Source organism: Taeniopygia guttata, chromosome 2 (assembly GCF_048771995.1).
Source record: "Taeniopygia guttata chromosome 2, bTaeGut7.mat, whole genome shotgun sequence".
NCBI lineage: Eukaryota > Metazoa > Chordata > Aves > Passeriformes > Estrildidae > Taeniopygia > Taeniopygia guttata.
Genome location: NC_133026.1, coordinates 131086459 through 131112600, shown reverse-complemented (window position 1 = coordinate 131112600; position 26142 = coordinate 131086459). Strand labels below are relative to the sequence as shown.

Sequence of the window (26142 nt, the reverse complement as noted above, 5' to 3'; positions counted from 1 at the left end):
CCCCGTGCGCGGCGCCGGGAGAGGGAGGGAGGGAGCGAGGCTGCAGCGCCGCGAGCGCCAGAGCCGCACAGTCCGCGCCGGCCGCCCGCCCGCACCGACGCACCCGCGCCCGCCCGCCCGCCCGCCGCGCACAGGTAACGGGGCCGCCGCCCGGCACCGGCTCCCCCGGCACGCCGCAGGTCGGGAGCACTGAGCGGGGCGGCCGGGGGACAGCACCCAGCCCGCCCTGCTCCCCCCGGCGCGGCTCCACGGGGAGGGAGCGGGGCGCGGGGGCCGCTGCGCGGGGCGGCGGGGGCCCATCTCCGCCGGGGAAAACGGGGGAAGCGCCGGCGGAGGGGGCGGCAGGTGAGGGCGACCCCGCGCCCGCAGGGAAGGGAGCGCCGCCCCTGCCGGGCGGGGGCCGGGGCGCGGGCGGCGGCGCTGCCGGGTGTGGTCTCCCGCCGGGAGCCCTGCCCGGCCGCGGAAGAGTCGCCGCGGCCGCCGCTCCACCGCGCTCGCTTCCCTCCCTCCGCCCAGGCCCCCCCAGCCCCCCCCCCCGCCCATCCTCCCCGCCCCGGCCGAGGGGTCCGGGCGAGAGCGGCGGCTCCCCCGGGACTAGAGGGGGCTCCTCCTCCGCCGCTCCCCCTCCCCCGCGCCGAATCTCCCGGGGATGGACCCGCGGGCTTTCCCTATTCCGGGGCGGGGACGCAGCATCCTCCCCCGGGAGCGCTGGGCGGAGGGGAGCGGGATCGGGGCGGGCCGGGCTCCGGCGCCCACCCGCCGTGACAAAGGCGGCGGGCGCGGCGCTCGGTGTCCCCGCGGCGGGCGCGGCGCGGGGAGGAGGGAGGGAGGGAGGGGCGGCCGCAGCGCCCCGGGGCCGCCCGCCCGCCCCGCCCTCCGCTCCGCCCGCCCCCGGGCCGCTCCATTTTCTGCTGTCACCGCGCTCCCCGTGCCGGAGCCGCGGCAGCGCCCAGCCCGCGGGGGCGGCGGGCGGCCCGCCCGGGGATGCTGCCGCGGCAGCCTGCGGTGCCCCGGGGACCGGCGGCGGGGCCGGCGTTGTGACCGGGTTTGCCCCGGTCAAGCCGAGTGGTAAATAACCACCGCCAAACGCTCGCTTTAAAATGGCTCCTTAACCCCGCCGCGCGCGGTGTGGGCAAGTTCTCCAACGGGCGCTTGCACACAAACGAGTTTGTGCCTCCCCGCTGGGGACAGGAGCCGTTAAAATTTGCAGTCACCTGGAATGTTAAAATGTGCTTAGTTTATTCCCAAAGACGGAACACAAGCCATGCCATTGTTTCTCCTAACGTCACATAAAATGGCAAAAGTCTTAGTGGGTAAAAATGAAAATGCTTGGTTGGGGTGTGTGGAACGTACAGAAATAGATAAAGCACTCATGACCAAAACTGGTTCATGCTTTAATAATCTTGTTAAACTTCAAAGGATAATGTGTCCCCAAAGCACATTACCAGTTCCTCCAAATGATCAAGTTAGGGTACACAGAAGCATGGGGGGTGAGGCAGAAGTATTTTTGCTTCTTGTGCCAAAAGAAATTTCTCAATACCTCTGTGCTGATAAGACAGGTTATAAAATACTGATGTTGAGGTCATATTTTTAAGTAGTAAAATTTTCTTTTGTCTGTGAAAGCACAGCCTCCCGGGCAGAGCAGCAATATCTGACACAGAACATCCCATAATGGGATTCCCATTTTAGGAAAGGGAGTTAGCATTGTGGGAAGGTGTACAACTCACAATTTAGATATTTGTTGCACTATGACTTTTTAACATCCAGTGTGGGATTTGATTTGCAGGTGTTTATGTGAAGTACCTCTACATGTAACTGGTTCTGTTAAGGTTCAGAATGCTGTTTGATATTCTTTGTCCAGCCTTTATTTGGTTGTCTCCTGTGGAAAGCTACTATTGGATATTTTCTTTGTCAGTTTTGCTACACTGATAATGTAGCCTTATGAAAAAGTGGTGGCAAAGAATTAGGATCGTTTTTGTGCATAAGATAGAAAGGATTTGGTTTCAGTTCACCTTTGGATGCTTTTGTTTGTGTTTATTAAAATAACATACTTCTAAAAGTTTACAATTTTTCAGGAGGAAGCAGTGGTTTTAACTCTCTACTCCATGTGTCCATGTGTTTGAGCAGCCAGTGCTGCTAGTATGCCTTGTGTGCTGGATTTCAGTTGTGTCTCTTCCAGTTCCAAATTGGAGAATACACAGTGCTCTGCCTTTGAAGTTAAAACACCTTTGTCCTTGACCAATGTCTGAATAATGCCTCACTATTTTTCCTCTTTAGAAACATCAACATGGATAAAAATGAGCTGGTGCAGAAGGCCAAACTGGCTGAGCAGGCTGAAAGATATGATGACATGGCAAGTTGCATGAAATCTGTGACTGAGCAAGGAGCTGAGTTGTCCAATGAAGAGAGGAATCTTCTCTCTGTTGCCTATAAAAATGTTGTAGGAGCCCGTAGGTCATCTTGGAGAGTCGTCTCAAGTATTGAACAAAAGACGGAAGGCGCTGAGAAAAAACAGCAGATGGCTCGAGAATACAGAGAGAAAATTGAGACTGAGCTAAGAGACATCTGCAATGATGTGCTGGTGAGAAATAATGAAACTGTTGATCCATTTTTACTTAGAGTTGCAGAGTAAATGGTGCTGGGCCCTCTGGGTCTGTTTTTAGTCTGTCAGTAAACCTGTGGTCTCCTATGCTATTTCTGTTTAAAAAAATGCCTGAATTTTTCTTTCCCTCTAATGTGCTGATTATTTATATACAAATTATAGTTATGAATGCTAATAAACTTGGAGGCACGTAGAAACATTATTGTACATAAAGTAGTAGTTATGAAAGGTTAACATGTTTCCCCGAGACTGAACTATATACAGGTTTAGTTTGGGGGTTTTTCCTCCCCCAGTGCCCCTTCTGCCTTAAAGCAGTGTATGTATCCTAGATGTCTTTGGTTTCTGCAATTTTAATGTGCTGATGTGGTTGTAAGAGGTAGTTCTTACTCTACGGAAATTGTGCCCCTCCCTGGGTAAGATGATGTAATGTTAGTTATGACTCAGCCGTGCAGAAAATTGCTTGCAGGAAGAGGCAGTAGAAATGGTGTGATACCCGCTTAAACTTAAAATTTTTTGTAGCAAACTCGAAGGGTGTTCAACTTCGGCATTTTCTGAGACTTATAGTTATGTTAAAATGTGCATGTGTACAGCAAGCAATGCCGTATTTTCACTGGGAGGCTGGTTTATGAAATCCAAACCTCTTCCAAATGCTTATTCCAGATTGTCAGGTTTTTTTCAACTGCACACGCCTGTGGTACTTCAGTGAGCACGCAAGGAGCAGCTGTTCAGTCCTACAAACACTTGTGAGGTAGAGGTTATGTCAGCAATAGAGTTATCCACTGCACTGTGGACACTGCTGGCTGTCATCCCATATGTGACAAGGGATCACCTGTGGGTGACAGAATGACATGCAACATGAGGGAAGCATTAAATAGCTAAGTGCCTGAAGGTCTGATACCAAATAAAAGTTAAGATCAATGAGTAGCATAAATTTTGCTTGATGTGTGAGATAACTAGATTCTATGGGTGGTGATAGCTTCTAGAAGACTGGTTCTCCAAGGGTTTGTAAGAATCAGCATGGATAACTGAGTCTTGGCTTCCCATTCAGGCTGGCCGCTATGGTTATTGTAACACAATGCATAATACACATACACAATTTTGTATGTTTTGTTATCTTGTGTAAGGTTAACTCTTTAACTTCTACTCTGAAAATGGAATGCACAACTTACTCATACGAAAGAACTGATTTACTAGTACTTGTGTTGTAAAGTGGTAGCTCATCTATTCAAGCCAAAGAAATGAGGATCCAAATCTGGCATTCTAATTGGTTGTTATTTCTTTCTTTAATTATTTTACTAATGGGAAAGTCGAGGTGGAGGTGGATGCTTTCAGTTCAGGGTGATCTGAAATTCTTTTGTAAGCTACGTTTTGGTTTAAGAAATTATTTTAATTAAATCTGGGCTTAGAAGCCTTAGAATAATTTTGTGTTTGCAATTAATTTTTTGTCTGATAATGGAAACTAGGTTAAGGTGAAACTAGCTTTTATTGTGCATGCTAAATACAAAAACTAAAACAAAACCTAGCTTTTGAGTTTGCTGCAGCAAGTAGAGTGCCTGGGAGCGGAGGAATATGGGTGGAGAGTCTTATTAAATCTTCTGAATCTCAAAATGGACTTGAATTTCTCTTTGTGTTAATGAGACATATATAATTCAAAGAAGTTACTGTTCTTTGACATGTTACTATTTTTAAGAAGCTAATGACTGACTAATTTTTAACATCGTCAGTCAAATTTTTCTTAATACATTAAAGAAAAATTACTGTCCAGAAGAAACAATGCCTTAGGCAGTGATTAGCAGTAATAAAACTACTTTTTAGACTTGCATTTTAAAAGAAAAAAATTATAACTTTTGTGTTCAAAGGATAGGATTTAAAAATACTTTCAAATGACATGTACTACCTTTGATGTTGCCAGTTACATTGAAGATTTAGATTCATATTTAAAAACATACTCGTTTTCTTTCTTGAAATATCCTATGCATGTTCATTCTTACCTAGAAATGTGGCTGACTGTATTGTTTTAACAGAGAAAAAAAGAGCTGTGGTAATATTCAGGTATTTAACATGAACACAGGAGTCTGTGCAATGCTACATACAAATGTAGGACTAGGGTTTGGTTTAGTATTTGGGGTTTTTTTTCAGAAGGTCTCTAATTTTTATGCAGCATAATCTAATCTATAACTGTTTACAGAAGTGAAAAGTGAAGCTTACCCAGTCTCAATCAGTGTGAAGTATGCCTTTAATTAATGAGACCTGAAATGTTAAACTTTCAAAGCTTTTAATTATGAGCCTTATGAATTAGAGTACAAAAGCAGCTGTGCAACTTTTGTATCTTTTATTGAGGCTGTGGCTCTGTTTGAGCTGTTGTTGTGTCTTCAGTTGTATGCTAGTGTCTTAATTAACGCTTAATGCCCAGAGGTGTTACATCACAGCTGAGAATGACTGCCGTCCTAACTTCTCTGTTGAAGGGAGGAAAGCAATTTAGAGAATGTGTTTGTGACTAGAAGAGTGTGGCCAAAGCTGCCTCCTCTGCAGCTTCCTGCTCTCTTGCCTCATTTATTGGAATGAAATCTAGTGTACTGGCAGAAATAGCTCCTCTAGCCTGTGGATACCAAGTATACTAAACTATGCCTGGGCTTTGTTTCCATCTCCTCTACTAATTTACAGAGTGAATAGGAGCAGTTAATTATGAACTTCTTTCTTGCTTCATCCACATTAGGCCCAGTGATAAAAGTTTTAATAGTTATGTGGTCAAGTCTGAATGTTTATTTTTCTCCTTCACACTGACCTTGCAACAGGAAAAGACAGCATCTGCATCCTTGCCACTTCCTGAATCTTTTTTCTTCAGCCTACAATGGAGTACCTCTGCAACTCTACAAAAGAGTTGAACTCATCCTCTTGTTTCCTGCAGCCTCAGAGTGCTGCTGTACAAAGAAGAGACACCTAAAATATCTTGTTCCAGCACCAGTTCTATCAGATAGCATTTAAGTATATTAAAGCGTAATATAACCAGCTCTAGGATGGAGTTGGTCTGGTAGTGCAGGTAAACATCAAGTAATTGTGACACATTGAGCGTAGTTCAAGTTCCTTGCACTGTGGCAATGAAGACTATATTTTCAAATTCTTCAATAGTAATATACTGTGTGGGATGCTGTGTGTAAGGAAGTACATTGCCATACTTGAGTGTCTGAAAAGTGCCTTGAGTATTATAGAAAATTTCCAATTGATACAGGAAATTAGACCTTTAGTTAAATACTTTTCCTCATGTTAGCTAAGGGTGTGCTTCACATTCTGTTTCAGTTTTTCTAGTAGAAAGGAGGGTCTGTCTAAAGTACCAGTATAATGACCTATAGTCATCTTTCATTTGTCATTTCCATATTAAAAATCATTATTAATATAACAGGTGTGGATTTTCTTTAAACCGCCATTAGCAGAGAAGTAAGTTGTAACTGAAGTGATTCAAATTAAATCTGCAGTAAGCTGAATTTTTCAGCTAACAAGGGTGCTGAAGTACAGAGAGGAATGGAGAGGTCTTTGAATAACTAACACCCTGCATTGCTTGTATGTTAGAAGTTCTCGGGAGCTCTGGTAGCTTTCAGGAAGTCTCTTACATGAACTACATGTAAACTAATTGAAAACATGACTGGCTATCTTCACATTAGTATGGATATAATTCCAGACAGTTGCACTCTTCCCTAGGCTGGCACATACTGTAGCAGTCCATTCCAAGTGCACAGTATGTGACAGTTCCCATGTTCTTGCCCGATGGCTAGTCTTCTGGGTGATGTTGCTTCCCCCTCCAAGTTCCACTGCAGAATTGCCCTAAGTAAATCTTCTCTGGCAGTGCCCAAGCACTCTTTCACCATTTTTTTGCCCTTTAAGTTGTTAAGGTCTGGAGAACTTCGGCAAACCTTGGCTGCCCTTCAGCCTTCTGGAGTTATTGTTACACATACACTTTTTCCCCCATGTCTTTCCTGCCAGAAAAGCAGCAGGTTAATGGTGTTGTTTAGGAACTTCCAGTAAGATGAAGTGTTTACTTTCTTCACTACATTATTTCTTCCAAATTTCACCCTCAGAAGTGTAAAAACATAAAGATACTCCTTGTATGCTCATACTTGAGATTTCTTTGCACTTGTTATGGGTGCTTCATTTTTTAGAAGTGGTAATTGTGAGCACAGAAGGTTCAGTTATATCTCAGATTAGTGACTTTAGGTTTACATTTCATTTTTATGTATATCGTTTGAGACGGGGAGTAGAATGTTTAGTAACCTGTCATGGGGCTGCAGTTGACTGGGGGAAGGGAATGTAATTCCATCCAAATGCATCTAAATGGCTTTTTAAAGAGCATGCCACAGAATTAATGCCTATTGCCATCATTCTCAAATTACTGTGGAACTATTTTCTAGTAGCCTGCTAACATCTAATATTAAGTTCTATAAAATGTTTAATAGTTCTTAATTACAGGGTTCGGAAATTTGGTGTTCTCTCCCACAGGAAGCCATATGGTTTTTGACATGCACGTGTGTGAATTGTCTTTTAAAAACTCAGCTACTGTATGCTCAGTGTGTCCTCCTGATGGTTTAAGTGCCCAGCTAATCTGTAAACTGACGGTGCCATACAACCTTCTTGCTATGATATCTGATCTTAACAGAAAATTTGGTGTTCTGACTGAAAATCACTACCTTCAGTTCTGTGATTCCTTCAGGCTTGCTTAATTTCTTATTGCACTTTGTCTTTTGGATCTGTGCCATTATTTTCAGAAAAAAAGGGGAGATATTTGTATATCCTTCTATTCACAAAATGTCAGTCGCAGAAGGGGGTGATCAATGTGTTGAAATCTAGGTGCCCAGAAGAATTGAGGTTAGAAGGGAGGTCATTGTGTTCAACTCTGCTCAGAACAGATCTAGTTCGATCACTTTGCTTAAGGCCTTGTCAGTCAGATTTTTATTATCTTCACGCATGGAGATTCCACAGCCTCTCTGGGCAGCCTGTCTTAATATTTGTTCACGTTGTTAAGGAAAGAATACTTGTGTGTAATCAGAGCTTCTCATGTTCCAACTTGTCTGCTGCCTCCTGTGATGTTACTGTAGACCTCAAGGAAGAGTCTGGTTCCGTCTTCTCTAGGCAGCTGTACATACCAGTAAGATCTCCTGGTCTTCTCTGGGCTGAAGAAACCCATATCTCTCAGCCTTGCCTTGTACCTCATGTGCTCCAGCCCCATAGTATATGTCTTCAGTATATCTGTGTTTTTCTTGTGCTATGGAGCTCAAACCTGGACATAGAACTCAAGATGTCATGTCAAGTTGTTAAAATTTGCATTAAAAGATGGTAATTGATAATGTGTTAGTGTCATATGCGAGTACTTTGGTTCACAAATGCTTCTGTGAATGAGCTTTTATGTATTGCAGAGCAAAATGTAGTCAGGATTTGCTAACTTACAAGAGTGGTTGTAATTTAGGCTTTTGATTAACGCTCCAAGTCTGGCTTTTCCAGTAAGGGTTTGGTTGGTATCATTGCTTGTATGTATTGAAGGTAGGAAGCAGAGGCAATTTGTATCAACCTCATTATTCCACTCACTTCCCTGATTGTAGCTACACCCTTTCAGGTGTGGGGTTTTTCTTGGCTGTTGGTTTTTTATTTTGGTTTGGGTTGTTGGTTTGGTTTTTGTTTTGTTTTTTATCTGTTTGTTTGTTTGCCTGCAGTGAAAGCAGTGCCTATGCTAGAGTAATTTCCTTTACTGTTGTAAGTGATTAGACTGTTGCGAAACTGTTGAATCTGTGATAATTAAAACATCATTCATGGATCAGTTTATGGGATTACTTGTGTTGTTTTTAATTTATTCTAATCTTAGCAAGAAGGGCATCCATATTGTTGGCATGTATGTTTAATGCTCCCATTTATCATAAAATCAGCTATTTGGCATTAATGTTTAATAATTTGCTTTGATTTACAGTAAAAAGGTACAGAGTGCTTATACTGTTCAAAAGCATTGAAGTACCAACTTGCTTTATTTGATAGCAGCCTTCATTGTTCAAGTACTATATGTACCTACTGCTGATACTCAGTTCTAAACAGCAAAATAAAGTAAGTTGATAGTTTAGTCACCTGTGACAGACAAAATGTCTTCTTTGTGCTGCTGAAGGAAGAACTTCATTGCTGTACTTGCAATTCTGTAAAGCTCCTAAGTGTATTTGTTTCACTGGTTGGTTACTTAGAAATCTAAGAAGCAGAAACACTACGTTGCTAATGTATCAGCTTCTTGTGCCTGTGGAAGCTGTAAGTGGTAGAAACATAAAATTTAGAATATGAGCAGTTAGTGCGTTATCTATGCACATCTGCATGAAGAAATACTGCACTATCTCTGGTTTTATCTGGAAACTTCTGTCTCGTTACCGTGCACATGACAGAAGTGCGTTTCTGAAACAGGTTCTCAAACACTTCACTTGTACTTTGCTGTGGGCTGACATCAGCTCCTGCCTCTAAAGCTGGTTGTCCATTCAGGCAGTAGTTAATGGCCATTTTTAAATAGTTTGAGAAAGCTTGTGCTATTAAAATTGATTGAAGAGAATTAAGATTGTGATTATTTTTTAAACTTGTTCTTTCTTTTACTGAATGTTAACTCTTGTGCATTTTTCTTGAAATCTGACAGAAGATTGGCAATGCCTCTTCAAAGAGAAGTAATAATAAGTCATGCTCTGTTGAGACCAACAGTAAATTCTTAAATTTTTTTTTTATAAGATATAATAGGTTGGACTCGATGATCTCAGAGGTCTTTTCCAACCTACTTTATTCTGTGATTCTATAAGGCAGCTTACATGAGGCTGAGAAAAGCTGTCCATTGGTTTTTGTTGATGGGGTTTTTTTCCGGATATTACCCTTTGTGATTATGTTACAAAAGATTCAACAAAGGCAATCTGATCTTTCAACTGGTTGTTTTCTCCTAGTGCAGATTAGGTTTATATTGTTAAAATGCCATTTTTCCTAATAAAATGGGTTTTTTAACACTGTGTGCCATAATGAACCCCTAGTCAATCCATATTCTGCTTCAGGAGGTTTGAAATCTCCTGAGAGTGCAAGCTGCTAAAAGATAAATGGCTCCTGCTTCTATTTCTGAGCAAGGATTAAAAGTGTTGCATCATATTTATGGGGAGTTTTATTAGTATTTGTTTAGAGACCAAAACTGTAGACTCTTAAGACATGTTCTGGTTTGGAGTACAGCTGCAGTAGCTGTAGCTGATACCTACATCCTGGGCAGAAATTCTCACCCAACACAGTTGGTTTCAGTTTTTTATTATCTCAAGTTTTGCAGAGGATGTTAAGAAAGAATAATGATTGATACATCTGGTACCATTTTATTTTGATGCAAGACCCCAATATTCAAGAAGCAGTTTAATGAGGTGATGCTGAGAAAAAAAGGCCCAGGTAAAAATTACATATTGACTTGGACCCTCAGTGGAAACTGTTTGTTAGGATCTATAGCAATGCCTGAAAAATATTAAGACTTTAATCCTAATGTTTTTCTATTAAGTGTCTTTACAGCTGCTGCCTTTTGTATGAGTTTCCTCAGAGTGGGTTACTAAATCGGGGAGGAATTTTTACCTGTGCTTCAGCATTTGGTTCCCTCACTATCATGGTTGTTATGCATGCTTTGGTAAAAAACATGATTGGCATGAAACACCTGAGGAGTCTTTTGGATTATCTCAAGAGTGTATCCTGACAAGAGGCACACTTGCCTCCCTTGCCATAAACACTAATTGGAAACCAAAGCAGTGAAAGAAACTAGCTAGTAAAGGACATGGTGGTCTAATTTGGGGAAGGCAGAGCTGCAAAGGGAGCTACATGTATGGCTGTAGAAGTGTGAACTGAGATGCTGCTCCTGATTGCCTCAAGTGATGTCTCGTTTTGCTGAGCAGTGGTGTGTCCATGCCAAGCACCCTGTATGCGTTTTTGTGCCTACATCTACTTCTTACTGACTTGTACCTCTCCCCCTCATACATCTCAGCATGAAGATGATATTTCAGGGTGTTCTACTTCTTCCATGTTTCCTTCACCTGCCCATAGTGATGCTGCTTTTGTTCTTTTTTTCTAAGGGAGCACATTTAGACTGGTTTAGTGGTATTTATATGCATAAACTAAGATTTCTTGCCATTGTTTCTGTCATATGGGATTTTCTTCTGTCCATTAGTCCTTTTAGATGTTTTTTTCAGTTACTGTCTTATATTCAGACTTCATTTCCTCTACTCGTTTCCTTTCTAGATCTTCAACAGATTGACTACAGCAAAACTACTAGTCAAGTGTACCTTTCTCCTGCTCTTAGAAATTCCACATGTCCCTGTGCACATCATGTCACATCTCCTGCTGTTGAATAAATGCTGTAAATAACTCCACAGTCAAATTCTTCCCTCCCCCTTTAAGATACATTGTCCCGAATTCTGAATTCTTCCTCTGCTGAGGGTCATGCTTCTCACTTCATTTCTTCTAGCCAGCCTTGTCACCTTCTCAAACTTCTGCTGCTTTTCCTGTGTGCAGCCAATTTGATGGGAAGAAAGAATAACTGGTTCTGAGAACAGGCAGCAGGCTGGTGTCTTTCTTCAGCAGATGTTTCAGCAGAGATATCCAGTGTCTCAATAGCCACTAATACTGACAGCTTTTCTTGAATTCCTGTTCTAGTGAGCAGACTAGTAGAGAGAATTCTGTGGGTGATTTTAAACTGTAGTTTTCACTTTTTTTTTTTTTTTTTTTTTTTTTTTTTTTTTTTTGGCTGGAGTAGGAGGCTGAGAACAGTCCTTTTGGTTTTCACAAGAGGGATGGAGGTCACCCGTGAGGCAGCAGTTACAGAGCCCTTAATCCCAAACTCTGGGCAGAGTTGTAATCAGGAGCAGCATAGTAAGACAGGGTCAAAACAGGGTTTGGCAAAGGATTGTCTAAAAATATACCTCCTAAAAATGCAAATACCTGTCGCTTTCTCCACCAGTTCAGATGGATGTGTGTAAATAAAATGACTGGCTAGAAGTGGTTTAATTAAACCCTCTGTAGTGTGTGTGTGAATCTGTGCAGTGCAGCTAATTGAATGTGTTGTTTTATAGCTTGTAACTTTCTTAATCCTCATGTGGAAAACTGTCATGGAAAATCCCTTGCTAGCTTCTAACGGGAATTGATAGGTGTCTTTTTTTAATGAAACTGAGTATTTTAAGGACAAAAGTAACACTCATGTACAGGTACACAGGTATGTGCAGCTTCTTCTCTGGTAATTTGTGGGTATTAAGGTTGTTTCGATGTAATGGGAGTTTGAACAATGTGTGGAATATGGACAAGAAGCCTTTTAAAGGTCATTGCCTCTAGAGAAACCACATCTGGCTCAGGAAATCCCTGGGCATTGATGGAGGCTAAGGGAAGCATGGAGGCTTTCTTGCTTCGTTCATGTGGTTTTTCTAGTGGCATCCTCTTTGGGCAGTGTTGCAGTGAGGTTAGCAGACAGAGGAATCCTGTCAGCTGGTATGATCCCTCTTCTGTTCTTATAATGTCTTGGAGAAGGATAGTGGAATGCTGCTTGCATCATGAAAATATCAGGCTACTGTCATTAAATATTAAATTAGTGTCAGGCTGAGCTTAGAAAAAGATAAGAGTTTCTTTCATGAATTTAAAAAACAAGAGTTCTTCCATGTCATCTTCATCCCAATGTCATATACCATGGGTGGGCGACAAGTTGAAGTTCAGCTAGTACTGTTGTGTAATTTATTCTCAAAATTAGAAAAAACATCATAACTATTGTTAGGCGTCTTTCAATACTGTATGAAAACAAAAAGGCTTTTTATTTATTAAACAAAAAGTCAGGTTATTTCAGAGAAGAACTGATACTATTTAAAGTACCTAAAGTTTATCAATGTATTCTTTCGAGTTTTCCCATTCTGCACCTTGGTTCTTTTGTGCAAGAATAATGTCTTTTTATTTCTCCTACAGTTCTAGTGTTTTTATTCAATTAGATAACTTAATAATCTCTCCATATTTAAAAATGCGGCTTCCCATTCTCAGTACTTTAACTGTGTATTATCCACTATTTGCTACAGTATTTTTCTAGAATCTGATGACTGTTCTTATTTTCCTGCTTGTCTGGAGGGAAATATATAAATAGAAAATAGAGTTGTTGTTGCTGCAATCATCTCTAGTGCATGAATAATTATCTAAAGTTTCTAGGCAATAAGATGTACTGAGACCAAGCCTTTAATAAAGGGAGCTAGGCAACTTTGAACTAGAAACAACAAGGCAAAACTGAGCATTAAAATAAAATTAATTTAATGCTCATATGGTGGATTTGGAAATAGATTTCTGGCGCACAGACATCATTTGCCAAAGATGCAAATGCTATTAAAACAAGAGTAGTTTTAGGCTTCAAGTGTCAGGAAAGGACTTTTCAAGTCTTTTTGTTGGCTTCCTGTCTTCAGCTGCAGGCCTCACCACAGTTTGACAACTGAAGCATGTCCACTTGCAGTAATAAGCAGGCAGAATTTTAGGAGAGGGTTGGCTATTGGGGTTTATTGGTAACTACTTGTTAGGCTTCTTTCACATTCCTAAGTAAGTTGGATAACTCTTAACCTTTCAGACTTAATCTTGCAAGACCACAGGAACCTTGATGAAAAGCCTTTCATCAAAGTGGCTCAAAATGTGATGTGCTTCATGTTGCCACCTATGGACTGTATCCTCTTCAGGTGGTAGAATATGTGTAAGAATGAAGGAAGGCAATCTCTTTCCAGTTTAGTGTTTAAAATAAGCCGGGATTGAAGTTCACCATTAGGACAATTCAGGTTGTGTGCAGACAACTTTTGCTATGTCTTTAAAGACAAAGACTTTTCTCTATTACTTGCTGAGGGTGAGAGAGTGTGCCAAATTCTACCAATGGTGTGTGTGAGCACAGCTGACATCTCCTGAGTTTGAACATGTTTATTGGCCAGTCCAGAGAGCCAGAAAGCTGTTGGCTTAGTCATAACCAGAATTGCAGGTGTGAAGTGTTGAAGCCTGATCTTTAAACAGCCAGCATATTAGTAAGAGTTGATATTCAGATTTAGTACATCCTTTTTTAAAAAAGTAATTCCCATAAAATCTTTCTGAAAAGACTTACAAAAAGTGCTAGAAGCACTGGTACAAGGTTGTTGGAATCTGCAGGTATTGATGATTCCAAGATTGTAGAAAGTCTCTGTCTTTCTGCCCCATTGCCAAAGAAGAAGCCATAATTCATCTGTGCTGTTTTCCAGGTTGTTTATTCTTGCTTACCTCTAACATGTTCTGCTGCCCTGCCGCAGGTCTGTCCTGCAGGGCAGCGTGTGGGGCTCTGCCCCCAGTGGGATGTTACAAACATTATATACCAGAAACTACGTGTGCTATATTTACAATAATGTGCCAATATCTATCATCTACGTTTAACAGTGTGTCCCCAGCCTAAACCAATAGAAAAATGCCAACACTACAGTGAAACATGGAGGGCATGAAGAAGGAGAAAAAGAACAAGACACACCCAATTTCCTCCATCTTGTCCCCTTTGAACCCCTTATCTAGAAACCTAAAATTTTACTTTGCACACATGCCACACTTAATTGTTATTCATATCAAACACTCAGAGCTTGTAATTCATCCTGTAAGATCGAAAACTTTTCCATGGACAGAGGTCACAGACAGTGTCTCTGGGGGCTCTGTACAGGGGGGTTCCTGACCCCCTGCCAGGGTCCCAGGCAATCCAGGGCAGACAGAGGGAAGCCCTGGATTCCCACACAAGGTGTTACAGTTTTGGGCTGAAAAGTGCTCTAAAATGCTGCTGTGTCTGCCTAGTTGACTACAATGGTATGGTTTGTTTCACAGCACTTAGATTCTTGCTGTCAAATTAAAAGCTCTGACAATTATTGCTGTGTCCTTGGGGGGTTTCAAAGGCAGGGACTGATTGTTTAAGTTTTGTTCAGAAAACTTCCTAGCAGATGCTGGTGAAGATGCTGTAATTAATTGCCCATGTATTAGTATGTATCCAACCTGGATGGGAGTTTCACATGATAGCAGGAATATCATGAGCAAACATGAGGCCTTAACTACATATAATGTAATAATAGACATGTGCTGTATGTACTGCAGATGTCAGGGTGCTGTATGCATTGCACTGATGCAGATCACATCCAGAGATGCTTTGCAGTTAAAGCTATTAGAAAAATCCACAAAATAAACAGTATTCCCCATAAGCTGATGTGTTGGCAGATAACAAATTGTTAGATTAGTTGTGCTTTTGATTCTCCTCTCTTCTGTAACTGAACTTTAAAAGGTTAGTAGTTTAATTGATCTTACCTGTCTGGCCTTCTGTAGCCATACCATGTCCATGCAGGTTATGCATTCAGAGTCACTCTCTAGGATAAATCTGTGTACCCTGAATCTTCAGGCTAACTCTAAAGGAGTGGTCTGTGTCTACTTTTGCCAGTTAAAAGAAAATAGACCCTGAAATAAGTGGACTAATGCAAACAGAAGAAACTGAATTTATAAGACTAAATAAATAAGAGGGTAGAGATCTCCTTTGAATCATTTCACATGCTAACTTTTAAATATTCATCTGCCTGCAGGTTTTATTGTTGCTGTTTATGAAGTATTTGGCATAAATAAAATTCTTCCAAAGATACGTGGCACACCAGTCCTACGTGTTTGTATAGAATAGACTCTTTCATCCAAATATGAGTAAGCTCCCAGTGCAGTTTGGGTTGGAGTCTCTGCATTGGCTATATTCTGTGAATAGTTGTTCAAAGGGATTTTGTCAGTTCATCGGTCTTTGAAATTCAACATGGCTTTAGAACTTCTTGCAGTACAAGATTTAGTGTTCAAGTTCCTTTTGCCCTGTTAGTGTTGGTCTGTTTAAGAAGACAATTAGTAGTCTTTCCTCCTGTCTACTGATTCAATTCGCCCATTCAGTTTGCAAGCAACTTCACTTCGTTTGTGATCTAAGTGAAGTTCAAATCTTGGAGCTTGGTTGCTGCTGTGTGAATGGGTAGAACTGTACATTTTAATCAAATTACTTTCTGTGTGGATGAGGAGTAATTTCTGTGTCTGGAATCACTAAAAATATTTTGGTCTGGCCAATTAATGGGGGATGCAGAAGAAGGGCAATTCCCCACGGTGCCAGAAGCATAGGTACAAACTGACACACCTGGCTTAATTGAAGTCTCACAGATAAAAACTGATAAGAAGCCTTGTTCTCAGTAACTGGCAGCCTTCAGTTGTCACTGGAGGTCCTTGGCACTCAGGAAAATGTTGTAGCTGCGAACCTTGAAGCTCTCTAGTGGTGAGGACAGTGTGCAAGGAGTTACAGCAAGCTGAGGTTTATACCTGCTGGCCTCCTGCTACATCCCAGCCTCACTGGGACAGAGCTGGCTCTGAACCCTTCTCCTGGCGCAGTGAGATGCCCTCAGAAGGGTGCCTTTGGCATGAAGTGGTTCAGCAGCCCTTTTTTGACTGTCTCCAGAAAAATACTTCAGCTGCTTGACTGACTTGTGTTGAGTTCCATCTGTGCCAGAGAATTGTCTCTGCTGTCATTTGGATTGGAAGTGAGGACATGCAGTATTTTGCAGTGTCTCCCCGTGTGGTTATAAAATGAAGTTACATACCAAGCCCCACAGTACTGGAAACGCCTAATATTGAAGATGAACGAATAAATGCACTATGTTTAAGCCACTAAAGAAAGTCCACTTACAGGTTTTTATCTCACTGTAGCATAGGCATGGTTGAACCTTGTCTGACTTTCATGTCTGTCAGCCTGATGTCTTTATTATCTGTCTGCTGGAATAGAGATGAGAGACATGCTAGGATGGGTCGCTTTATTTTGAGGAGTTTCATGCATGTTTGAGTCTACCAATAAATATTCATTATTCATAAAAATCAATTAGCAGTACTTCAGCTGAAGAAAAAAGCAACCAAAACAAAAACCAAGACCAGACTCGCTCGTCTTGCTCTTTCTGTGAGTGACAGTTTTCTGCAGGTTAATAGCTGGCCTGTTAAGCAGAGCAGGCATCAGAGATGCCCATGTCACAGTGCAGTAGTTGCTGCCTGTCCCAGGATATGTCCTGTAAGACATTCATTTAACCTGCTGGATGGCCTTGAGAGGAAAGTGCTGTAGAGCAGCAATAATTTCTGTAAGTTGTAACTAGTTTGTCTGTTTCTGTGGTATCCTTGGAAATAAAAGCAATAAATGAAGCAAAACTGCAATATCAGTAATCTAATTTAGAGAGGGAAAAAATGGCCAAAAAAATCTGTACTAAAATATCTTTTAAAAGTTATTTTCTGCATAGCCTTCACCAAGTATATGTAACAGCTTCTGATTGAATTCTGACTATTCAGGTATGCTCTACCTTTTTTGACTTTTAAATAACTGGCTTTTCTTTTAGAGTCTGACTTCAAGCACTCCATATCACAAAGTTTGACAAGCTTGTACCTTAATTTGACTGAATGTGTTGGAGCTAGTGATTTTTTCTTTTTTTTTTTTTCTTTTCATCATAATAGAATTCTTGCTAAATTACATGACTGCCTTAGCTATGTTAACTTGCTATGTTAACAAGCAGTTAGAATAATCTAGAAAAACCTGGTCTTAAATGTCAGCCCATGGGGAGGATTTGGTGGAGTGACTCTAGAGAGCTACCTTTGCTTTGGAAGATAAAGGAAATACCTGTTAGGGCAGCACATAAAGTCAGAGGTGCTACAGAGCTGAATGTCAGATTGTTAGCTGTCTGGAAATGCAAGAATACAGGTTCACCTTGTGGTTTCTTGCTGGGAATGCCAGTAGAGCGTTAAAGTTAATGGGACCTGGGCTAAGGAATCTTATTTATTGCCTGTGTATGTAAAATAATTAGGTCTCTGATTTGGCAACTGATGATATCAAATACTTTTATTGTGTTTTGTGGGTGTGAGTTTTCTTCCATGGTATACCCTCTGCCCAGAGTCTCTGGACTACCTTATTTCTGCTAGGGTTCTGTATAGTGGCTTATAGAAAGCCATCCTTTGGTCATATAAAACTCATCTAAATTGACACAGCCTCCTTCTTCCCATCAAGGCACACAATGCAGCATTCCTTTTATATCTAGAATTGGAATCCAGAACACATTCTCTAGCTGACAATGTTATGTAGGATGTGAAGAAAATAAGAAGTGAAGCTGTCTTGACTTTGAAATAAATTGAAATATAATTGAATTGTTGGTTCAGCATATGTTCAAAACACTGTGTTCTTTGTTTCCCTTTTAGTCTCTGTTGGAAAAGTTCTTGATCCCTAATGCTTCGCAAGCAGAAAGCAAAGTTTTCTATTTGAAAATGAAAGGAGACTACTACCGTTACTTGGCTGAGGTTGCTGCTGGAGATGACAAGAAAGGTATTGTATGTCAGCTTGTGGATAAACATTGTCCAGTTAGATTGCTTTTGGTGGGGTGGTGACACAACCCTAATTTTAAAATAATTCTGATTTGCATGTAAATTTCTAGTAATAGGCTTCCCGTTTTCTGAAGGAAAACCATAGATTGTTGGCTTTCCAGTGAGTTACAGAAATGTCCATGTACATGCCAGTGGAAGCGTGAAACAGACACGGAGTCACAAAATTATGACATTGTCTCCAACTTCCACATGCATGTATCTGTTTTATCACTGAAGTGCCAGTTTATGCATTTCTGCCTGGCTGAATCTTAGGGGTTTTCCCTCTTAGACTTATTCCTGCCATTCCTCCTGCATTTCTACAGATTATAAGAAGCCTGCATAGGTTCAGTGAGCAAAGAGATTAGAAACAACCTGGAGGAGAAAAGGTTTAATAAAATTAATCTTACTGTTAGGAAAGATTCTTCTGCAACCATAGTAGTTTAATGTCCAAATGTCTTCTATTTCCTCAAATTTCTTATATTTTCATGTAAGCAGCTTGTCACAATTGCCGGTAAGTTGCCTTCACCTAATTTTAGTTTTAAAAGTTAGTGTTAGGTACTAAGCATTTTGAGTTCCTTACCTGCGGTGGTGGGAGACACCCTAACAGCATTGCTGCCTCCGTGCAGAGTCCCCTTCAGTTCAGAGCAGTGCATTAGTTGCGATCCAGCTCGCTGCAGACCATGCCAGGCTGTTTCCTGGAGCCACTTCAGGGCTGCTGGCAGTGTGCCCTGGGGAGCAGCACAGCAGCACAGAGCCAGCCTGGCGTGTCGGGCTGCCTTGGGCTGCCCTGAGCCCGCAGCACGGGGTGTGGGGAGCCCTCGGGGCGCTGAGCTGTGCGCCCTGCTCTGCCCTCGGCACGCCGTGCGGCACACAGTCATGGCTCTGGGAATTCAGAGACTGGATTGAGCTTGGCATAGATGGGAAACAGACATATCAAGGGGAGATAGAGGGTCTGCTTTACTGGCATGTGTTATATCCACATTACACAGTGAAGCCCAGTTTTCCCAGCATGCTGGATAATAGAGAGTTACAGAAAGATCCTAAGGCTAAGTATATAAGGGATTTGATTTCTGATGTTTACTGCATGCAAACTGGGCCAGTCTTGGTGGCTGCAGAACTGTATGTGTTACCAGTACTTTAGATCTGTTATAGAGAGTTACCGTGTTTTCCTTTGGTAATTTTAGTGATCTCTTTCACATGCACAGGAGGTACAATATTTTGAGTACCAAAGTTTCTTTTTCTGTTGAGGATTAAATTACAGGCTCGAAACTTAGACTGTGAAAATCTTTGTTTAAAGTGCTTTTAAAGTTTATATTTATTTAACCCAGTCTCCTGGCTGAGCAGTTTTTGGTGAGTTACCATTTTTTCAATTCATTCCCCTCCTCCAGTGTTTCATGTCACATGTTTTTCCTTTATATTGTCTGTGACCTTGAAGAAGAGCAGTTGATAATTGTTGTGTAGGAAAGAATGGCTGTTGAGTTGGACACTATTCTTCCAGCTGTTTGCAGTAAATCAGCAACAATATAAAGCTCCCAATACTAGGAATTGGATTTTTATCGTCATAAACCACATTGTTTATTTTATCGTATGGAGCTTCCTTATGGCAGTCTAGCAGACAGGAATGTCAAGCAGGTACCTCACTCTATTTCATTCTTTAACTTTGGAGCTACACTTCCTAAAGAATTCAAGGTTGAAAACATTTTTATACTGTGTGACTGATTTAAAAATTAACAGAATACGTCAAATTATGCACAAAGTGCTCTGAATTGTTACTCAAAAGGTAACTGTTTCCTCAAATAAGGAGAAAAAATACACTTTTTGCTTTGAAATTATGTTAAAGAAAAATTACTAGAAAATAAAATTCACAGCTTCATTCCCTGAAGTTACTTGTTTTTCATTCTGCTTGTTTTGCCTTTCTTAAGCAGCACCATTTTCTAAGGCTTTTCTATTATGAGAGGAGTTAAACATTTCTCACAATTTCTAAATTTAACTTGCAGTAAACCTAGTTCTTCTCAACTGTAATGTACTAACTTCTGGTCATTTTCAAGACATTAGGGCAGCTGTCTGATCTGAAGCATTCCATTATTAGTGATGAGTGCAGTGTTGAAGAACTGTGCAGTGCACTCTTCCATGTGGAAGAGAAGAATATGGTGCTTTAATTTTTGTGACTATCTAAAGGTGAACAAATAGTGATTGCATAGGCATCCTAAGTATTGGTATTTAGTTGTTTTCAGACTTGGAGTCTAAAAACTTCTTGCTTAAATCCTGCTGTATTTTTGAGTCTTTACCTTAAAATTCCTTTATTTGTTTTTGAATACGTGTGACTGCACTCTTGCAGACACCATGCTGGATGCATTTCTGGTTTGATCCAGAAATGTTAGGATTGGAGTCCTTTTTTGCATCTGAATTGGATGACTTTCTGCCCACCTTTTTCTCAGATGCTGGTGGAGAGTTGAGGAACAAGTGCCCCTTTGTGCTCAGCATGCAGCACCTCCCTGGGCCCTGCAGCTTGTGGGCTGTGCTGGGCTGTGATCTCTGACTTGTGCAGGCAGAACCTGCTCTAAGTTCAGGTGCCTTCTGTGAGAAAGCAAACTGTTGAGCTCTTCAGTCTTCATATACATATTGCAGTTGCTGGTTTCTGCCAAGTGTTAATAACTTCTACAACTGAACTAGTTAAGAGTGATGGGAGATTAATCTCTAAAATAAAGCAGCCAAATTACTAATTTTTCTCCCTGCAAAGTTTATAGGTACTAGAACTTCTAAATTAGGTAAAAATGTTTTCTCTGTCAGCACTGGAAATAGAACTGTGTTGGAAGCTTTTAAAAATATGTATTTAATTTGATTTGAGATCTGCCACACTATCTTTGCTGAGCAGTTTGAATGGAGACTCATAGATGACTGTTAGTGAAAGGGTTCAGCATGATAAGAAAAGGTCATCAATGTTTCCTGTGACTAAAATGTGGCTCTCTAATGCACTGCAGTGTTTAAAGACATGAAATTGTGGTCCTGTATCAAGTAGATGGTGGGTTTTATCTTCAGTGCTATAAAACTGCTGCAAACATTTGTAAATACAAGTAGTCACAGGGTGTTGGGAAGAGACTCAAACCTGTGATTTGGTCAGTAAAAATTTCCCTCCTTTTTAATAATTTGAAAATGCTATTTAATAAAATCTTCATTAAATAGCAACTTGTTAGGTAAAGTGCTCATTCACAGGCGTTCACTCCTGACATGGTTTCTTCATGCAAGTGTGAGCACAGTCCTGATTGTATGTCTGGATACAGTATGTGAATTACTTACTTGTTGTGGGTTTTGTTTGTGTTTGTTTTTTCCCCCAAAGGGATAGTGGAGCAATCACAACAGGCATATCAAGAAGCTTTTGAAATCAGTAAAAAGGAGATGCAACCAACACACCCCATCAGATTAGGTCTGGCTCTGAACTTCTCCGTGTTCTATTATGAGATTCTCAATTCCCCGGAGAAAGCCTGTTCCCTTGCAAAAACGGTAAGTCAAAGAGGGGGAAATTCCATTTAAATTATTTGCATAACCTTTTGTCACATTGCTAATGGAGTTTGTTTTTATAACACTAGGCTTTTGATGAAGCAATTGCTGAACTTGATACATTAAGTGAAGAGTCATACAAAGACAGCACGCTAATAATGCAGTTACTGAGAGACAACTTGACAGTGAGTATCATCAAAGTTTGTATATAGATTATAGGATTGGTCTTCTGGCACTTGAAGGTGTTTCAGTTTTTGTTTCTGGCCATGGAAATGTGTCTGTCACTCAGAAACAAGTCTATAGTACATCATCCTTCTGAGCTAAATACTTTTCCCGCCTAGTTTTTTGTTTGTTTGCTTGCTTGCTTCCATGCTAATTGGCATGATTTTCTGACAAATGATGAATTAACCACATTTTTCTGGTTATTTTATTCAAGGAATCTAGCATGTTTAAATGATGAGTCTGGATTGTGACTAGCAAACCTACTACCCAATGTTAAGCAGCATTTGAGAATACAGTTCAATTTGCCTCTTTAAAGCTTATGTCAAATTTAATATAGCTTATTCTGCATTAATGTATCTGCAAGGAAGAGATTCTTCATGAAAACTGGAGATAAAGCTAGCAGCTAGCAAGTCCATTTAAGGGTTTGTGGTTTAGAGGTTTTTTGTTTGGCTTTCATTTTGGCAAAGCTGAAATGCTAGCCAGGCTATTTCCACAGCAGTTGTAACATAACTGTCTTAATTACTCTTATTTTTTCCTCCTTGGACTCACAGCTGTGGTGTAAGTTGTCAGAATAATGAAAATCTTCATCTTGTGTGTGGGATTTTTTTATCATACTTTGAACTTTAGAACTGACAAAGATAAACATCTAAAGCAAATGAAACTTAAATGTGAGCAAACATGCAACAGTGTAATTAAATGACTTAGTTCGCTCCTTGGTCTGTGGGGAGGAGAGCTGCAAGCAAAAAATGAAAAAATAAGAAACGCTTCTTGTTGCCACTTGTAGCCCCTTGGTAACACTTTGTGCTTCTGATATCAGAGGCCTTTGCAAAATAGCTGCACTGTTTTAAAAATTACTACAAGTAAAATTGTGCAGTTGTAAAAAATTGGAGTTGCCATACTTTGTGCTTTTGCATCTAACATTTAATTTCTCTTGTCTTTTTGGAGCTTTTTCCATGGGAATGGTAACTTAACACTGCTGCAAAAACTACTTGTTATTATTCCAGTTGTTGCTTACAAAACAAATGGAAGTGATTTCTCAACCTCTGTATTGGGGACAGATACACAGGTTTGGCATTGCTGTCAGTGTCTGTGTACTGTCCCCTTTAGTGGGATTGCTCAAGAGCTGCCCTCTGAATGGGTGGTTTTGAAACAGAGGATAGAAGCTGGTTTTAATTGCTAATTTCCCAGTAAAAATAATGTAAAGCTTGTCATAGCAGTTGGAAAGCAAATTGTTTCTCACAAGAACAAAAGTCAGACTGAGCTACTACAGTGTGTGAATTAGGGTAGTAGGCCTGATAATTGACGTGAGCTTTCCATTACAATGGAGAAAGCTGTAAACAGATGCAAGATTCCGTATTCTTGAATGAATCATGTGTCTTGCATTGATTCCATGTTTATCAACAACTTCTTGACATAGAAAATAACTTCTGATATGTGTGTGACTGACAAAGACTACAATGAACTTCATAAATGTAAAAATGGTCTGTTTTGCAAGTGGTGAAGTCTGAGGTAGGTGGGCTTTAGACTGATTTAGCATGTTGATCAGTTCTGTGCAGTAGCACTTTCCTCAGTTGTTGGTTCTGTTTGACCTCGAGTCTTGTATGGCTGAAGAAGTCTGTGTTCATTCTCTGGGAGGACTGAAGGCAGAGAAGTGTTCAGAGGACTGTTTAGCATATTATCAAAATCTGTTTTACTGGAATTGCTAGATAATTTCTTTGCTCTGTTATGAAATTTTGTTTTCTTTTGTTAAATAAAAGACAGCCCTTCTTCCTAAGCATTTCATTCCCACCCCCAGCAGGTTTGTTAAGCTGATCTCAATGTCTCAATTGGTAAAATTGGTGATGCCCCTTCCATAACACTCAGGGCCTTTTGTCTTAATGAATGTGTATTTTAGATTGGATATGAGAAAAATTTTCATCACTAAAAGGGTTGTTAAGCAAGGTGGCCCAGGGAAGTGGTTGAGTCACCATTCCTGAAAGCATTAATTTGTGTAGATGTGGTATTTGGGGACATGGTGGACTTGGCAGTATTAATGGTTGGACTGTATGATCCTGAAGGTCTTTTCCATCCTACAGTCCTGTTGTCACTGTATTCTAGGGGTGTTGATTTAGGATAGAAACCTCTGATTTCTGAATTCTGATAAAATATGATAGAACTGTTCTTGCTAACTTTTGTTACAAGAATAGCACTGAAATTGAGACTAATGTAGTAATATAATAATATACTAAAGATTGCAGAGCAGATCTAGAAACAGACTACTGGTGTGCTGTTATCTTCAGTAAAATAACTTGTTGCTTAATGCCTTCAGCAAGGAAGATTAAGTGCAGATTCCATACATTATGTTCAGAGCAAGGACAAGGCTACTGGTCTTGTACTGGGCTTCGTTTCACTGTTGCCTTCTGCTCCTGAAAGCATTAAATGTTCCTGATGGATTTTAAAAATAAAGGCGTTCTGTAAGACTTCGGTGTTATAGCACTGTCAGTGGAGAGAATTAGTTGGTTTTATGTTTTACCACCTTATACTATGGAACATGAATGATTTGGTTAATGCTTCTCTAACTCCATAAAATGAGAGATGACAAATTATATTGGGCTAGGAATAGTTTGGAAGCAGTCAGCATGGAGATACTCAGTTCACAAAATAATTTGTTGGCCCTGACTGTTGCTCTGGAACTGATGCTCAGTTTCCTTAGCTGGTACTTAATCTTGATATATGGTTCCTTAGTATGATTTTATGGAGCTGAAAATAACATTTTGTGCATAGTGCATGCTTAGCCTGATTTTCTTCTATCCTTCCCCTGCCCGCCAAGTTGGCAGCTCAGTGTTCTGAAAGTTGCTGAAGGAGAGCACAACTACCTGAACAGAGCCAAGGGATAGAGATTTTGATGAAATATTTGGGGGTTTAAAAAACAGAGAAAACCTTGTAACATTTGCTGTAGCATTGGATGTGGAGAGATACTTTTACTGAAGCTTTTCCTTGAGAAAGGCATGTAAAACTTGGTTGAGGAGAAAGAAATTGCCATTAGTTCCTGATTCTCACTTACCTGCTCAGTAGATCTTGCCTGCTTGTTAGTTGTATTTTAGTGAACCCTGTGAGTAAGATACTTGGGTTTTGACTGTTCATAAACTTCGTCATTAAATGCAGTGTAGGGTTGGGTCACCTAGAACTGAATTTCCATCTTGAAATAGCCAAGAAATAGATTCATGTTACTGTGTGCCTTTTCTTTTTCCACAGTGCTTACTAGGACCTCTTAGAAGTTGTTCTGATTAAGATATAGACCTTCTTTCTAAAAATTATTTATTAATTATTAGTAATAAATGTATAATAAAGTGTCTGTTACTCTTTTCTTTCCTAAACAGTTGTGGACATCGGATACCCAGGGAGATGAAGCCGAAGCAGGAGAAGGAGGGGAGAATTAACCAGCCTTCCAACTTCCATCTGCCTCATTCTGAAATTTAAACAGTAGACCATTTGTCATCCATGCTGTCCCACAAATAGTTTTTGTTTACGATTTGACAGGTTTATGTTACTTCTATTTGGATTTCTATATTTCCCATGTGGTTTTGTTTAATATTAGGGGAATAGAGCCAGTTAACATTTGGGGAATTTATCTGTTTTCATCTGAGGTGGCCAATATAGGGTTGTGAAATTTTTATACAAGTTTTACATGTTTGGCATAGTACTTTTGGTACATTGTGGCTTCCCACAAGGCCAGTGTTAAAACAGCTTTCTATGTCAGGCAAAGATGACTGCTTGCATATTGGTCTGTCACGATGGAAAAAAAGGGATAATCAATGTTGCAGCCACAGGTGTAGTTAGTCTGAATATCCAAGCTGGAGCACACATGGCTGCGAATAAACTGATGTCCCATAGATATTGCATGTCAGGGGAACATGTGACATCTGTGGAATATTCCAATCAAGTGTACATCTTTGATTGCAGTTGAAGTGTTCCTTAAGACAGTTTGATAACCCAGTCAGCTTTCTCTAGAGAAGGACAGAGAAACGGTTCACATTCCATTATTTGTAAAGTTATCTGCTGTTGCTTTCATTATTTTTGCTACACATTTTATTTGTATTTAAATGGTTTAAGCAACCTAAGAACAAATGTACAAGTAAAGATGCAGTAAAAAATGAATTGCTTGATATTCATAATGACACTGTATATCGAGCACAGCAGTAAAACAAAAACCCATGTATTTAACTTTTTTAGGTTTTTTGCTTTTGTGATTTTTTTTTTGATACTTGCCTAACATGCATGTGCTGTAAAAATAGTTAACAGGGAAATAACTTGAGATGATGGCTAGCTTTGTTTAATGTCTTATGAAATTTTCATGAACAATCCAAGCATAACTGTTCAGACCATGTGTATTAAGTTGATGTAAGTGGAATAAAAGTTTTATGAATGGA

The 26142-nt window shown here is 40.5% G+C and overlaps 1 protein-coding gene across 2 annotated transcripts; it reads left to right on the top strand.

Moving 5' to 3' along the window:
• YWHAZ (tyrosine 3-monooxygenase/tryptophan 5-monooxygenase activation protein zeta) lies at nt 1-26142 on the top strand. 2 transcript variants are annotated; one of them, XM_030266508.4, is made up of 6 exons: nt 1-134; nt 2278-2581; nt 17852-17975; nt 21351-21514; nt 21601-21696; nt 25093-26142. In XM_030266508.4, the coding sequence occupies exons 2-6, from the start codon at nt 2288-2290 to the stop codon at nt 25150-25152; spliced, it is 738 nt and encodes a 245-aa protein (XP_030122368.1). In that variant the 5' UTR covers nt 1-134; nt 2278-2287; the 3' UTR covers nt 25153-26142. The 2 variants fall into 2 exon arrangements, with proteins under 2 accessions (XP_030122368.1, XP_072780960.1); XM_072924859.1 differs by having other exon boundaries at nt 132-179.